This window comes from Phacochoerus africanus, chromosome 1, assembly GCF_016906955.1.
Source record: "Phacochoerus africanus isolate WHEZ1 chromosome 1, ROS_Pafr_v1, whole genome shotgun sequence".
Taxonomy (NCBI): domain Eukaryota; kingdom Metazoa; phylum Chordata; class Mammalia; order Artiodactyla; family Suidae; genus Phacochoerus; species Phacochoerus africanus.
Window position 1 is genome coordinate 658,038 of NC_062544.1, and position 16,127 is coordinate 674,164.

The 16,127-nt window shown below is 66.7% G+C and overlaps 1 protein-coding gene across 2 annotated transcripts; it reads left to right on the forward strand.

Moving 5' to 3' along the window:
- Positions 1-1,420: 1,420 nt before the first annotated feature.
- Positions 1,421-15,845, forward strand: SLC6A18 (solute carrier family 6 member 18). 2 transcript variants are annotated; one of them, XM_047796597.1, is made up of 12 exons: positions 1,421-1,622; positions 5,769-5,909; positions 6,498-6,635; positions 7,151-7,332; positions 9,102-9,212; positions 9,926-10,038; positions 10,880-11,008; positions 11,886-12,042; positions 12,483-12,687; positions 12,989-13,148; positions 14,176-14,338; positions 15,570-15,845. In XM_047796597.1, exons 1-12 carry the CDS (start codon positions 1,463-1,465, stop codon positions 15,759-15,761), a joined length of 1,851 nt encoding a protein of 616 aa, XP_047652553.1. In that variant the 5' UTR covers positions 1,421-1,462; the 3' UTR covers positions 15,762-15,845. The 2 variants fall into 2 exon arrangements, with proteins under 2 accessions (XP_047652553.1, XP_047653307.1); XM_047797351.1 differs by having other exon boundaries at positions 1,428-1,622; positions 9,932-10,038.
- Positions 15,846-16,127: the final 282 nt, after the last annotated feature.

The window sequence follows — 16,127 nt, forward strand, 5'->3', positions numbered from 1 at the left end:
ACCAAGCCCAGGGCACGGCGGGCTGCCTGGGGCGCTCCGTGAACTGCGGGGTGTGGGTGGGCTTTGGCCTCAGGACATGGGGGCTGCTGGTCAGGTTGCTGGGTGAGGAGACCGGGAAAGGCCTGTACAGGTAACTTGGGGCTGGGCCGCCCCCCCATCACCTGCCTTCCCCCCCCACTTCTTTCCATCTCTGATTTTCCCTCTTCTCACCCAAAAAGGACTCCTTTTAAAAACCTGTCTCCTGGGCCCTCATGTGTGGAGCCGTGCCACACAGCTGAGAGGCGCCACATCCAGGGAACTGAGACCGTGGGGGTGGGGCCTGGCTTGTCTGAGCGGGGGGGGTCCACGTGTCCGGGGAGCCCCCAGTGGGAGGCCTGGGCCGAGCCGAGTCTGCTGGTCCTCCCCAGCACGAATGTGGGGGGCTCCGAACTGAGGGAGGACCACGTGGCCCCCATCTGGCTGAGCCCGCTCCCCGTGCCACCCCACCTGCAATCGGGAGCCCCTTGGGGATACAGGGCCCACCCCTTCCGTGGCTCACGCTGGGCCCAGACCAGGCGAGGACTCCCTGGGCAGAGGGCCGGGTGTGCCTTCTGGATCCGGCCCGCCCGTCCTTGGAAGAGGAGCATTTGGAGCCAGAGGAAGCCTCACATTCAGGCAGTTTGAGACGTTTGGGATGCTCTTTGGAAAATTAAACGGCCTTCATGCCACGTCAACCAGACCCCTGCGGGCAGGCATCCCCCCGCTCATTGCTCACGGCTCAGCCTGTCGGGGAGCCGCAGACCGGGAGCTTGACGGGCCCTGCAGGGGCGGCTCTTCCCACCTGGCCGAGGGGCTTCCAGGGGACCAGGCCTCCCCAAGCTCGTTCTCAAGATGACAAAGCTACAGTGACAGAGAGCAGGTACAGGACCCCAGGGGGTGGCCTCAGGGGGACAGAGGGACCCTCCGGTGACGGACCTGCCTGTCCTCAGCTGACCTGTTGGCTGTGACGCGGCAAGATATTTGCAAGATGTCACCCGGGGGTGCTGGGGGCACGAGTCTCGTGGGGCGGGGGCTGGGGGCACAGGTCTCACGGTGGGGAGCTGGGCGCATGGGTCTCACGGCGGGGAGCTGGGCACATGGGCACTGGGCAGTTCGTATCTCATAGCCCCTCATGAATCTACAACTACCTCCCAATCAAGTAAATAAAAAAGTAAACCACTGTCATAAAAACAACCAAGTGTGCCCCAGCATCGGGGTCCTTGTGGCCTTGCGCTGGTGGTGGCCGCAGCCTGCAGGCATTCTGCATCGGGCAGGACGGGCCAGGCGAGGGCATGGGTCAGGGAGGGGCTGCATGGTGAGAGCAGGACCTGCTGTTACCAATTAACTGGCTCCACCGGTTTTCCTTTAAATAATGAAAAGTCCCACCCACGGGGGAGACAGCTCTCGGCTTCCAAACCCCAGCAGCCAGAAGCGGGTGGCGGGCATGGCGTGCGCAGCGGGGCCAGACCCCCCCTCGGCCAGCGCGGAGGATGAGCGGCCCCAGTGGGACAACAAGCTGCAATACCTCCTCAGCTGCGTGGGCTTCGCCGTGGGCCTGGGCAACCTCTGGAGGTTCCCGTACCTGTGCCAGACCCACGGGGGAGGTGAGCCTGCGCCCTCCTGCCCGTCGGTCCCTACTCTCGTGCCCCTGCCAGGGCCCAGTCAGCCTGGGGGGTGCGGTGCTGCCCGCCAGGCCGCCCGGCCCCTTCACGGGAGCTGCGGCGTTGCTGCCAAGCCCTGGACAGCGAGCCCAGGAGCCTTGGCTGCAGGCAGAGCCAGAGTCGTCTCTCAGCTCAGGCTCCGGGCACCAAGCGCGTGGTCAGAGCCCGTGGTCAGGGCCCGGGGCAGCCGGCCTGGGGCGCTTCTTACCCCGTGGTCTGCTTCCCTTGGTGTCGCCTCCCTCCTGGGGACGCGAAGCCCCAGGCCGGCAGGACTGCTGCCCTTGGGGATGGACGTGGGACGTGGCCCGATGTCGTCTGCAGACCCGGATGGGAGCTTTCCAGGTGCCTCGTCCCGTGTGGGGGTCGGACCTCGAGGCACCCTCCGCCCGGCGGGAGCTTGGGGCTCCTGGCGCCCGCACTGCCCTTCCTGGCTGGGCTGGCCAGCACCTCCTTGAGGGCGCCCGGAAAGCTCAGGACACCCCGAATCACAGGCGGCAGGCCTGGGGCCCCAGGGGGCCCCCGTGCCCTTGGCGGGTCAGGCCTCCTCGATGCTCCACACACCGGGGTCCGACCATCTGCGAGAGCGTCCCTGACCATAATGCGACCCTCTGTTCAGAGCCACCAGGGCCCCAGGGCCCGGACCTCACTTTTCTGGGATCCTCGCCGCCCATTTGCTGCCTGCGTCCCCCGAGGTCCGGGCAGCAAGGCCGTCAGTGCCCTGGGCCAGGGCAGCCCGGCTCCACCTGTGCCCGGGGCCTTGGAGACGCTTCTGTGAGATCTGTTTCCAGATGTGGGAGCTCTGGCCAAAGGTCACAGGATGTTTACACCGCACGGGGCCCCTTGTCGGCTTTGACCCCCTCGGGGGACTCTGAGGGGAGAGGCAGGCCATCAGCCTGTGTCACTGCATTTGCACCCTCGCCTCTGAGGCCTGTGTTCCCCTCCCCGTCCTCATCCCCCTTTGAAAGGAGGGTGACACTTCAGCAGAACACTTAGAGAGAAACGTGCAGTGACTCAGTCACTCGCGTGTCCCCCTGCGGCAAAAGCTGCTTGGTGCCGTGAGTCACAGGATGATGGTAGGACCGCGAGAGCCCAGTGGCGACGCAGGCCGCCGACCGCAGGGCTCTGACACGTGCTGTGGGTTGGGATTCACTCGAGGAAGCCAGGAAGGTGGAGCCATCAAGAGGCCGCGATTTCTGCGCTGCCCTGTCCCAGACTCCTGTGCAGAGAGGACACCGAATGGTGCACTGAGTCCTGCCGCGTTGTCGCGCGCCTCGGGCCTGGCAGAGCGAGCCCCCGCTCGCTCTTCCTTTGAAGGCTGCTGCGTCACGTCCCCCTGTGAGCAAGGACACGGGCGCCCAGCCGGGCCATTGGCGTGGCGTGGACGGTCCTGCTGGGTTGGGAGGCCCGTCCCGCTCCTGACAACATGAGGCCCCGTGACGACATGCGTCACCCCGGCTCTGTGCCGTGTCTGTGAAGACCCCGGGTGGTTCTCCACAGCCCTGGCTCTTGCTGCTCTGGGCAGAACCTGCTTTCTCTCGGTGACACTTCCTTAGCGGGTTGAAGTGTGTGTGCTGAGGCCAGAACCTCTCACGCAGGGGGTGGGACCTCCCGGGGGGCGACACTGAGGGCAGCCAGCCGTCCACAGTGGCTGCCCCCGATGGGCTGTGGGTCCTGGCACCAGCGCCTTGGTCAGCCCCGCGCCCACCAGGGCTCCGATTCTCAGCAGACACCCACTGGGTGCCATGACACAACCCAATCCTGTCGCCACCTGAACTCGGCACAGACCCCACAGGCTAGGGCTCCCTCCCAAAGGCTGGCCCCCCTTGGACGCCAACCTGGAGTAGCCTGTCCCCAAGTCACCTACAGCTTCTTGCACCTTGGCTGCAAAGTCGAGGGGCCCCACGAGCCCCCTGCTAAGGTTCGGTGGTTTGCTGCAGCTGGGGAACTCAGGGAACCTTTCCTTGGGCTCACAGGTTTGCTCTGAGGGCCGCAGCTCAGGACCTGGCGTGTGAAAGCGGGGAAGGTCGAGGTGCGGGAGGGGCTCAGAGCCCCTTGCTCCCCCTCCCAGCAGCTCCGCTCGCCCCGGGCGGGCGGTGGGGGCGTCCTTGAGTAAAGGACCACCGATCAGTGGTCAACTCAGTCTCCCTGCAGGCGGGCTGGGGCTGAAAGAGCCAGTCACATGGTCGGTTCCTCTGGCACCAGCCCATCCTCCAGGAGCATAAACCAGGGAGGGTAAAGGGCTGACGCCAGCCGGAGTGGATTCGGTCGTCCCCCAGGAAACGCCCGGGGCCCCAGGGGCTGAGCCGGATGGGTTCCCCGACCGCTGGCCCTCACGGGTCCATGCTCCCCCGTCAAGCCGCGCAGAAGTGATTCACGGCATGACGTCCGCTCACCCAGGCCTCCTGTGTGCTCGGTGGGAGGGAAGCAGGTGCCCAGGCTGGACCGGGGCGCGGCCCCAGCCTCGTGTGTGACTTGAGTCCTTGTCCTCACGGCCCTGCTGGGGCTCAAATGCGCAGGGCAGAGGCGCCTCGGCCCTCGGCTTCGGTCTCGTGGTCACAGAAGTGCTCCCGTCCCTTCTCCCTGCACATGGAAACGCAGCTCCGAGAGAGACCGCCCCCCCCCTTTCCTTGGGTTGCTCCCTGTCCTACTGACCTCAGCCAGCCCCGAAGTGCCTCCGACCTGGGCCCGTCGGCTGGGGCCTCCCCTCAGAGCAGGGGAACCTGGAGCCAGGAGCTGGCCAGCCTGGAGGCTGCAGCCCTTCCCAGACAGCGGAGCAAGCCCCTGCCTGACAGCCAGCCAGGCAGCCCCGTGTGGCTGTTAGTGTCTGTTCTTGTCATGCTGCAGATGTGCGCCTGGAGGCCCGAGGGTGCCAGGAGGCCCGCCTGCATGGGATGTCACCATGGGATGGGGACGGGGCGGGAAGCAGGGAGGGCCGATGGTGAGCTCGCTTGGGCCCTGGGTCCCGGCCTGGAACCAGCCTCCTCCCCCAGGGGCTCCCTGGATGACCCGGTTTTGTTCACACTCCTCCAGCCCCCAGCCCCGGCCCACGGGTGTCCTGCTGTCCCTGCCTGGGCATCCGGCACATACGTCCATCCCGGCTGAGCCTGCCCAGTGGTCAGCTTTCTCCTTGCAGGTGCCTTTGCCTGTTTGCTGCTGGATAGATGACACCTGTCAGAGGCCAGCATGGGCTGGGGGCCCCAGGGCTACCTGCTCTCTCCAGAGCCCCCACTCTGTGTCAAAGCATCCAACAGAGACACAAAAAGCCAGAGAGGCTGCCCTGGCCCAGGACCCAGGGCCTGGGGTTCATGGAAGCGGCTCTTGGAGGCTGAACCCGAGCTTCCCACGCACAGCAGGGGAAGGAAGGTGCCCACTGTTTCAGCCGTGGCATGGGTTAGGGGCCTAACTGCCTGTGCTGCTCCCTGGGGGGGAGGACCTGGCTGTGCAGCTGGGGGCAGCTACCTTCGGCCCCCGCATCTGAGTCCCCAGTCACACCGATGGCGGGTCACTGGCAGAAGGACCTGCAGCCCCATTTGCCCTGTAGCCCTGGGGGCCCGAGACGCCAATGCTGCCAGCTCTGCCGCTGGGGCCCGGTCCTCCCCCATGATGGCGTGGGGACATCCAGGGGCTCCTGCCAGGATCTGGCATCTCCCTGACAGGCTTGGCAGGGCTGTGGGCTCAGGGAGGCCAGCCCCCAGCTCCCACACCCACTCTGGCCAGCTGCCTCGTGGCTCAGAAAGGCTGCTGTACCCACCAGGCCCCGGGACCACGGCGCCCTCGCCCGCCACAGCTGGGTCCACCTCCCAGCGTCCAGACTGGGGTGAGGGGATGGAGGGCTGGTCCCTGGCTCAGCTCAGGGCAGAGCTTGAGAGACCTCCAAGGCGCTGCCCCCGCCAAGGCTCCATGTCGCAGACCAGCTCCTGCCCCGGGAGGTCCAGGGGTCACGGGGCTCAGTGAGAACCGCGGCCCGGCTGTGGTGAAAGCCGCCAACAGACGCCAGGCGGCAGCGGCACGACCGCAAAGCAGGGGCCCCGTCGCGGCGGCCGCGGGTGCTTCCCCTGCCCCAGGCCCGCTGACGCTGTGTCTCCGCAGGGGCCTTCCTCATCCCCTACGTCATCGCGCTGGTCTTCGAGGGCATCCCGCTCTTCCACGTTGAGCTCGCCATCGGCCAGCGCCTGCGCCGCGGCAGCTTCGGGGTGTGGAGGGCCATCTCGCCCTACCTGGGCGGAGTGGGTACGCACCTCCCTCTGCCCCTGCCCGCGGCCCCGGGGTGGGCGGCACGTCCATGTGCCGTCGTGCTGGGTGCCTGCGTGTCGGCTCACAGCACGGTCTGTGTTCCCTGTGGACACAGCAGGTGCCCTGATGCGAAGGGGTGGGTCCCGGCAGCACAGCCCCGAGGGAGCACCTGGGGGCAGGGGGCGGGGCAGGGGCGGCCCTGGGCAGGGCAGGCTGTCCTGAGCCACCCAGCCTGGGCACACGTGTCCCAGGAGCTCCCCGCAGACCCGGCCCCCAGGCGCCTTTGAGGTGGGTGCTGCAGAAAGGGGCTCCAAGCTTCACTGTCCAGGCCTGTGACACACCCAGGTGGCTGCGGGCCGTCTGAAAGCCCCGTCTGGACGTAGCCTAGAAAGCGGGGGAGAGCTGCCCAGCCCAGAAGGGAGGATGAGAGGTGTCCCGCGGGCAGAGGCACCAAAAGCTCTGCAGGCCAGCGGGCGGCAGCGGGAGCCCGCGGGACAGCTGAGGGGAGTGGCAGTGTGGGCAGTGCGCGGGACTACTTGTCTGGGGCGGCCACGAGGGAGGCGCTGACCGCGGCCGGGCCCGCAGGGCTGGGCTGCTTCACCGTGTCCCTCCTGGTCAGTCTCTACTACAACACCATCCTGGCCTGGGTGCTGTGGTACCTTCTCAACTCCTTCCAACACCCACTGCCCTGGAGCACCTGCCCACTGGACCTGAACCGCACAGGTACTGCTCACTGCCCGCAGCCCGGCCCCGGCCTGCGCGTTCGAAGCTGGGGCTGCTCACCCCTGCCTGCTGATGCCTGGTCACGGCGGGTCCCAGGGCCCCGGATGCTGTGCTGCTTCACAGAGCAGCCTTGGGCCCTCGAAGCCGCTCGAGAGACGGGTGGCCAGAGGGTGAGGGCGGGTGCTGCTCTCCCCGAATCGCCTTCAGGTGGAGACCCCAGCCCAGGGCGCCATCTGGGCAGACCTCCGAGACGGGGGCACCGTCACGGTTCTCAGGCCTGCTCCAGCAGTGGGTTCTCTCTTTCCCACCCTGCCTCCGGCCGATACCAGGTTGTGTCTGGACCGGAGGCTCCCGTGTCCGCCCCACAAGCTGCGCTGGGCGCCCAGGGCAGCGGAAGCATGGAGGGCCCCCGCCGCGGGCGGCCAGCCTCCCTGCCCCTCATTCAGGTGGCAGTGGTCCTGCTGTGTGCCCGGGGTTCTCTGGCCGCAGCTCCGCGACAGGCCTCCCGCTTCCAGGGCTCGTGCAGGAGTGCCAGGACACCAGCCCCGTGACCTACTTCTGGTACCGGCGGACGCTGAATATCACCCCCGACGTCAACGACAGTGGCGCCGTCCAGGGGCGGCTGCTGCTCTGCGTGGCGGCCTCCTGGGCGGTGGTGTACCTGTGTGTCATCAGAGGCATCGAGACCGCCGGGAAGGTGAAGGCCCACAGGCCGGACCCCAGTCCCCGTCCCCCTCTGGCTCCAGACGACCCCGCCCCATTTCCGTCACCTTTGTCCTCGGGGTTCAGAGGCTTGGTCGGGGGGGCGTGGCATCAGGACGGGCACGTGTCCCTGGAGAACTGGTGCTTTTTCACTGAGCCTCATCCCCTTGGTTGTAGTCTGCCCTGACGTCCACGGAGGCGTGAAAACAGCCACTCCAGCCTTCGTGCCTAATTCAGCACAGGGCGTTTATTCTTTCTTTGCTTTAGGTTTCGAGTGTGATGCGCGTGGGAAAGCTGTGTAGTTGGATCTTGCTTTGTTATCCATCCCACAATCCCTGCCTTTTCCATTTGGGGTCTTTAGGCCATTTACATTGAATTGATTATTGATCCGGTTGGGTCTAGCCTTTTTTTTTTCTTTTTTTTTTTGGTTTTTTTAGGGCCTCACCTGTGGCATGTGGAAGTCCCAGGCTGGGGGTCTAATCAGAGCCACAGCTGCGAGCCTGAGCCACAGCCAAAGCAGTGCAGGATCTGAGCTTCATCTACGGTCTATACCGCAGCTCATGGCAATGCTGCATCCCCAATCTTGAGGCCCAGGGTTGAACCTGAGTCCTCATGGGTACTAGTCGGGTTTGTTTCCGCCATGCCGCAATGGGAACACCTAGCCTGTCATCTTGTATTCGTTTCTGCTTGTCTGCTCTGTTCTTTGTTCCTGTTCCATGCTTGTTCTGAGTGTCTTTGCCTTGTCACCCCGTGGTGGAATCAGGGCTGCAGCATCACGGCCTGTCTTGGAGGCTGCGTCGCTGCACAGAGGCCGCGCTCAGCCTCGCCCTCCCTCCCTCCCTCCCTCCCTCCGGAGCCCGTGCCCAAGTCACACATGGGATTTACAAGGCGTTATAAAAAGCAAGGGCATGCTTGGTAACGTGGTTTCAAACAGTCGATTGTCTTTTAAAGAGACTTAGATGATGAGAAAAAGATATATTGATACTTACACGGTTCCCATGCAGCTGTGATCCTGAACCAGCAGCTCCCAGGCCTGCCTTCTGAGGTGCACCCCACACGGGGTTCCCCCCCCCGCCCCCGCTTCCCTCTGGGCCTGGATAAGTCCAGTATGGTATATGTCTGTCCTTTGAGGGACTGCGATGAAAGTCCATGCGTTTCTGCCGGGTCTCCCGCCCGCGGGTGCAGCGGTGTGCCGGTCTGCGTGCCGCTGCGCTTCTCTCGGTTACTGTGTGAGGAGGGGTAATTACTCTCGAGTGAGGGGGCTCCGAGCTGGAGACCAGAATTTCCAAAGCAGCCGTCAGGCCCAATGAGCCATCTGGAAACCCTGAATAATCCCGCTAGGAGCGTCCCAAAGAGGCACTGGGTATTCCCCGGGGCCAGGAGGAAGGGGCACCCATGTGCAAGCTTAGTTTCTGCGGAAACAGCGCGCAGCCCTCCCCAGCCTGGCAGCTGGGACGGGTCCTGCTGGAGAGGGGGCGTGGGCAGGCGGGCAGAGCGGCCAGCGGGGGGCCTTGCGGGGAAGGGAGAGACTCTGGTGCCGGGGGGTGGGGGGGGTCCGACCGCGGGCTCCATCGGCCCCTCAGCCGCCCCACAGGGCAAGGACCGCAGGCCTGAGCATCACGGGGACCCCACACCCGCCGCCCTGACCCCCGTCCCCGGATCCCAGGGCGTGGCCGGGCCCGAGGCGTCTCCCCGCCTGCCTCTCAGGGCTTCCTGTGGGACCAGACTCATGGAAGAGCCGACCCCCCCACCGGCCTTTTTCAGGCGATTTACTTCACCGCCTTGTTCCCTTACGTGGTCCTCAGCGTCTTCCTCGTCAGAGGACTCACCCTGCCGGGAGCCACCGAGGGGCTGCTCCATCTGTTCACGCCTGACGTGAGCCCCCGGGCCCCAGGGAGGGCAGCCCGGGGGGTTGGGGTGCAGGGCAAGGAGCAGGAGGAGGCCTGGTCTGGGACTTGGGGCCTCCGTGAAACGGGAGGTTCAGGGGAGAGGCCGCTGGGGACTCGGACCCTGCGTTCTCCGAGGGCCTCGTCCAGCAGCGCGACCCCACCAGGCGGGGAGTCTGAGCGCCAAAGGGCCTGCCCACTGGATCCAGGGGCCCTGAGCGATCCAGTGTCCGGGACCCAGTGTCCTGGGCCCGGGGCTGCGCAGCCTCCCTGCCTGGGGAGGGAAGGGCCCCGGTGTGCGAGCAGCTGCAGGAAGAGGGGTCCGCCTGGTCCAGCAGCAGGAGCACCAGGGGCTGGGCTCACGGCCCACTCCCAAGTCTTCAAAACCCCGGCCTGGGAGGACCAGGCCAAACGGTCTGTGTCCGAGCTGCTCAGACCTGACCCCCAGCCCTGAGAGGGATGCCCCCACGTTCTCAGGGACATGTGTCCCCTGAGGAAGGGACCCAGAGTCACTGCCTGTCACGAGAAGGCAGCCCGAGTTGGCGGCATCCGCTGTCCCTCACACCTGGTCCTAACGGGTTCCTGGGTCCCAAGGGGGTGGCCCGCTCGTGGGAGGGGTCCCGAGGGTCCCTGGGGAGGTCCTGGAGCAGGAGGCTGGGCGGGGCGGCTTATCCGCTGAACACAGGTCTCCCGTCTCCCCAGATGCAGGTCCTCCGGAATCCCCGGGTGTGGCTGGACGCGGCCACCCAGATTTTCTTCTCTCTGTCCCTGGCCTTCGGAGGACACATCGCTTTTGCAAGTTACAACCCACCCAGGTAGCCAGGCCGGGGGCGGGGCCCCACTCCGGAGGCACAGCAAGCCCTTCATGGTGACCCTCTGGGAGGCGGGCCATCTGCTGTGAGCGTCTGACAGGGACAGACCCAGGATTCCGGCAGCTCCTGAGTCACCCGCAGAGGGCGGTGGGGGGCGGGTTAGGGCCCTGGGGCGGCTTCTAGCAAGATCCGGAGCTGCAGGGAGAGCGCCTGGGCAGTCGCACCCTGGGACAAGGCATACATAACCAGGCGACCTGTGAGTGGCGTACGTGGCCGTGGAGGCGGAACACCCCGTTGTCAGCCCCGCGGTCACAGGAGCCACAGACGTGCCTAGCGGCTCCCATGCAGGGCAAATAATCATAAACCACGCGGCTCGAGCAGCGGTGCACTTAAACCTTCCTCCGGGGCGGGGGTGGGTGGGGCCAGGGAGGGGAGACGGTGCCGGAGGGGGGGTGGGGTGGGCGGGGGGGGCGCATGGGGTGGGGGTGAGCTGGGCGCCCCAGGGCTTGATGCGTTTCTGCAGCAGCCCATGTGCCCACCTCATTGGAGACGATACCAGCCAAACCCATGACGGTGCCCTGCCCCCTGTCACCCCGTTGCCCTCTGCTCCCTGCTGCCCCGAGGCCCCAGGGGTGGGAGCTGAGTGTTTTATGCCAGGAGCAGCCTCAGGCTGGGGTCCCCGGGGAAGAGGTCCCTAGGGAGAGGTCCGAGACATCCTCAGATGTGTTCTGGGCGGAGCAGAGGCAGGTCCAGGGGCAGAGTGGGGGCGCCTGGGGCACAGGGCAGCAGCCCCACCCCCCCGCCCCCACCCCGAGAGGCCCTGGTAACGCCCGGGACCTCCCAGGAACAACTGCGAGAGGGACGCGGTGACCATCGCCCTGGTCAACAGCATGACCTCCCTCTACGCGTCCATCGCCGTCTTCTCCGTCCTGGGCTTCAAAGCGGCCAACGACCACGGGCGCTGCCTGGACGGGTGAGCCCGGCGCCCTCGGCTCTGGGGCGCAGTGTCCCTCCCCAGGCGCGGCCATCTTCCCCGGGGAAGTTGGGGGGAGGGTCCTCCTGGGCGCTGGGACGGCACCTGGTCCGGAACTAGGGTCTCTGCCGGTTAGGATGGGGTCGTCCTGGACGGGCCGGGCCCCTGATCCAACGGCTGGTGTCCTGGTAAGACAGCAAGGGACACGCAGACATGGAGGAAGGGGCCACGGGACCGCAGAGGCAGGCGCTGGGGGATGCCGGAGGCCCGGCAGCTGGAAGAGGCAGGGAGGACCCTCCCCTGGAGCCCCCAGGCGGCGGGGCCCTGGGACACCTCAATCACGAGCTCCGGCTTTAGAGCCGTGAGAGGCTGAGTTCCTGCTGTTTTAAGGGGCCAGACCGTGGTCATTTGTCACCAGCCCCAGGACCTGATGCAGGTACGATGGCTCCACATCGGAGCCATGGCGTTAGGTGGTTGCTGGTGGCCTTCCACACAGGGCTCCCTAGTTAGAACCTGCCAGGTGTGCAGGCCCCCACTCGGGGTGCTGCTAAGTGTCCCAGTGCCCAGGCGGCTGCAGGGGACAGTCACCGGGTTCCTGTTCCAACCCCACTCGGCCACACCCCTGGTATCCTGAGGCCCAGCCCTCCGGGCACCGCTGAGCGTGAACCCCTCGGAATGTTCCAGAGAGGCTGTAGTGGCGCGCCTGGTGAACGGCGCGGCCCCTTCGTACCCACAGGGAGCGCCTCCCTCCAGGCCTGGGGCCTGGGGCCTGGGGCCGAGCCAGCCTTTCCCCCACGCACTGGGTGTGCAGAGGCCAAGGGGCACCCTGCCTGGTGCCGGCCCCCGGGGGTCTGTTCACCCCCTCCTGCCCCCCCAGAAACATCCTCCTCCTCCTCAACGCCTTCGATCTCCCGGACCAGAGCGTCTCCAGGGACGACTACGCAGCTGTCCTCTCGCACCTGAATGCCACCCAGCCAGAGCGGGTGGCCAGGCTCCCCCTGCAGGCCTGCCACCTGGAGGACTTCCTGGATAAGGTACCCGAGGGGCCTGGCAGGGGCCATGGCTGCAGACGTTTGCCCAGGCTCAGGAGAGGAGGACTCTAGGCCGACCTGTGCCTCGGCTTCCCCGAGCTTCTTGAAAACCCTGCGGCCTAACTGCAGCATGTCCCATGGGCCCTGTCCAGGGATCGGGGGGGCCCGGGAGAGGGCGCTGCTGGTGCCCAGGGCCCAGGGAGCACAGCCGAGCACGGCCACAGGGCCAGGCCCTGGACGCAAGAGCCACATGCAGGGTCGGCAGATGCTGGGGACTGGGGGCAGCAAGCTGGGCGGGCAGTAAGGTGGCAGGGCTGATGGCCCCGGCCCCGCGTCCCCTGCCGGCTGCAGGTGGCTCAGAGGCACAGGCTCCCCCGCTCGGAGGGGCACCTGCAGGTGGTCAGGACCCCGCCTGAGGGCCGGGGCGCGACCTGCGTTTGCAGAGCGCCTCGGGCACCGGCCTGGCCTTCATCGTCTTCGCGGAGGCCGTGCTGCACATGCCAGGGGCCCCGGTCTGGGCCGTGCTCTTCTTCGGGATGCTGTTCAGCCTCGGCCTGTCGTCCATGTTTGGGAACATGGAGAGCATCCTCACGCCGCTCTTCGACCAGTGGGTCAGGCCCCGACGGGTCCCCAAGGAGGTCCTGACCGGTGAGTGGCCAGCCGGGCCTGCCGGCAGGGCCTGGCCGCCCTGTCCAGACGCCCTCCTCCACGAGGGCTCGAGGGCCCCGGCCCCGTCCCGGCGGGGCTGGCCCCCACAGCTCTGACGTGATGGCCCGAGGGTCGTCGCGGGGGTCTGGGGTCGGGGCTCGGGGAGGGCGGGGACTCGATCCCGCACGGTCCGGCTGAGGCCACACCCATCCCCGTGTGTCCTCCAGCCCCGAGGTGCAGCGTGGGGCCACGGCGGGGAGGCGTGGGTGGGGCAGACGCCCGAGCGTGGGATCTTGTCCAGGGCTGGTCTGCCTGGCCTGCTTCCTCCTGGCCAGCGGCTTCACGCTGCAGTCGGGAAACTACTGGCTCGAGATTTTTGACCAACACGCGGCTTCCCTGAACCTGATCTTCTTTGCGTTCTTCGAGGTCGTGGGTGTCATTTATGTTTATGGGATGAAACGGTGAGTCGGCTTCCCCCGCCCCCCACTCCAAGGGTCCCCAAGGACACACGTGTGGACATCAGGCAGCCGGTCTTTCTGGCGGCCGCAGCCAACAGGGACCATCCGAGGTTCCGCCCCAGACAGACCCCAGGGCAGCTCCCAGCCGTCCACAGATGCCCCCAGGACCCACCGCACCTGGCTGTGGGGAGGCTGGCGACAAATGGCGTCTCCAGCTGCGCAGGTGGACAGGCAGACACTCGGGCCCGGGGAGGCCCCACCCAGGGCTCTAGGCCCTGCCCTCCTGGAGGCCTCTGAGGAGGCACCACACTGGTCCTGCCCACCTGCACCTGGCCGGGGGGGGGGGCCCTGCTGCACACCTGTGCTCACACCTGTGCTCACAATGTGCTCACACCTATGCTAACCCTGTGCTAACACTGTACCCACCCCTGTGCTCACACTTGTGCTCACACCTGCCAGGCTGACCACAGCTCTGCCCAGATGACCCTGGAAGCTGTGGCCACTGACCTTGTATTCTAAGAGTTCTTGGGAGGCTGAAAGGCCAGGGCCTCCAGGGCTGCTCTGTGGGCAAGGGGATAGGGTGCCTGGGGAGGTGGGGCGTTGGCGTCGTGAGAGACAGGAGCGAGAGGCAGCGGTCTGGCGGTGATGGGCCCTGGACTGGACCCCACTGGTTGTGGGACCTTGGCAGGGGCCTCTCAGGCGCCGTGAAGCGTGGGGCCGGGGAGTGGGTGCTGGGGGGGGGGGGGCTCGGCTCCCACATGCTCCCTGCAGGGGTGATAGCTTCTGCCATGTCCTGCCCCTCCTGGGCCTCTGTCCCCGCCCCAGGGGCCTGGGGCGGCTCTCCCTCCCCCTAGCGCCCGGCCAGCAGGGGCCTCGCTGTCCCTCACAGAGCCAGGTCCCCCCGAGCTGCCCCTACCCTGGGGGTCATCTTCGTCCTGAAGACATGCGGGCAAAGGTCGGGGGGCAGCCCCCTGGGCCACGTCTCAGTGACAGCAAGGGCTGTTGGCTGAGCGTACTGTCTCCGTGGCAGGTTCTGTGATGACGTAGCGTGGATGACCGGGAGGCGGCCTGGCCTCTACTGGCAGGTGACCTGGAAGGTGGTCAGCCCCCTGCTGCTGCTGACTATCTTGGTGGCATACCTCGCCCTCCTGGCCAGCAGGCCCCCAAGCTACAGGGCCTGGAACCCCCAGCACGTAGGTGCCACCCAGGCCCAGAGCCCCCTCGCAGTGGCCATTGGGCACCCTAAGGGCCATGTGACGGCCTTTGCTCGGACCCCCGATTCCCTGGGCCTCCGGAGCCCCTGGGGCAACAGCGCCAACTCCCGCAGCCCCAGCGACCTTGCACAAGGGCCTCGGCCAGCGGCAGGAAGACAGGAGCAGTTTCTATGTGCCGGGGGCCTCCGGGCCCCCATGGGCCCTTCCGTACAGCTGTGGTGCGGAGCCACGCTTCCCACGAGCTGAGAACGCTCAGCCTGGTCTCAGAGGAGACACCGCCACCCAGGCGCTCAACATGTGGGCACTGGTCCCGTCGGCCCAGCTCCTGGCCCAGGTGCCCACCCCGGGGTGGGCTGTGCTCTGAGCTGTGTGGGCCCGGCCTACCCGCCCCGTCCGGTGGCTCAGAACCACCCCTTCTCTGCAGCGTGGAAGCACCTTGTTCCAAATTCTCCCCGGGGGAGTTCCCGTCGTGGCTCAGCGGTTAACGAATCCGACCAAGAACCATGAGGTTGTGGGTTCGATCCTTAGCCTCCCTCAGTGGGTTAAGGATCCGGCGTGGCCGTGAGCTGTGGTTGCAGACGCGGCTCGGATCCTGCGTTGCTGCGGCTCTGGTGTAGGCCGGTGCCTACGGCTCCAATTAGACCCCTAGCCTGGGAACCTCCATATGCCATGGGAAGTGGCCCTAGAAAAGGCAAAAAGACAAAAAACAAAAACAAAAACAAAAACCCCCAAATTCTCCCCAGGAAGGTGCTGCCCCAGATGGCCTGGCAGGCATGGAGGAGTGGCCTTAGGTTTCTGGAACTTTTGTGACTGCTGTCCTGTCAGGTCCATGTCAGGGCCTTCGGGCTCAGGCAGTGGCGCTGTCCCCCAACCCCGACGCCCTCAGGTGCAGCCAAGGCAGACTGAGGCCGGGCAGCCCCTCGGGTCCTGGGCAATCTCTCCAGAAGACGGCGCCCAAATTCCAGGGCTCCTCTCAGAGCCCGCCCCACACGGGGCTCAGCCCGAGCCCCCAGACGTCCATGCCCCAGGGAGCAACTCTGCGAGGTGCCTTTTCTACCCACTTTGCTCTGCTTCCAGAAAGGGTGGGGTGAGCCCACCCCACAACTCATGGTTCCCACGGCTGAGGGCCAGCCTTGCCTGTCTGGGAGGTAGAGTGGGGACCGCCTGTCACCTTCCCTGGACGCCCACCTCATGGCCTGTGTCTCCACAGGAGGCGTTCCCCTCACGGGAGGAGAAGCCCTACCCGGGCTGGGTGCAGGCGGCCTGCGTGCTCCTATCCTTCCTGCCTTCGCTGTGGGTCCCGGGGGTGGCGCTGGCCCAGCTGCTCGCCCAGCGCAGACAGAAGCAGCCGAGTGCACCGCAGGACAGGCGTCCAGAGCTGCGGGGGGGCGGCGTCTGCTGAGGGGGGTGTGGTGTCTGCTGGGGCGGGGGCACAAGATGTGTGGCTGCAGAGGTCACCGCAATACACTCTCACCCGACCCCGAGACCTGTGGTCACTGCTTCCCGACACTGTCGCCCTGAAGACCAGCTCACGGCCCAGCTCGGCTTCGATGTCACAGTCCAGGCTCTTGTCCAGACAGGAGGCGGCCTGCCATCCAGCTCCTGGCCCTGCGGGGGTGGGAGGCCCACGCGGGCCGGTGTGGGGGCCGCGTGCTCTGTCTGGCGAGTCCGTGGGCAAGGGGGCCTCCGGGAGGGCCGGGCCACACCCTGCTGCCGAGGGGCCTCACGCCTCGAGACTCTGGGAGCCGGCAGGGCCGGTCTCCAAGGA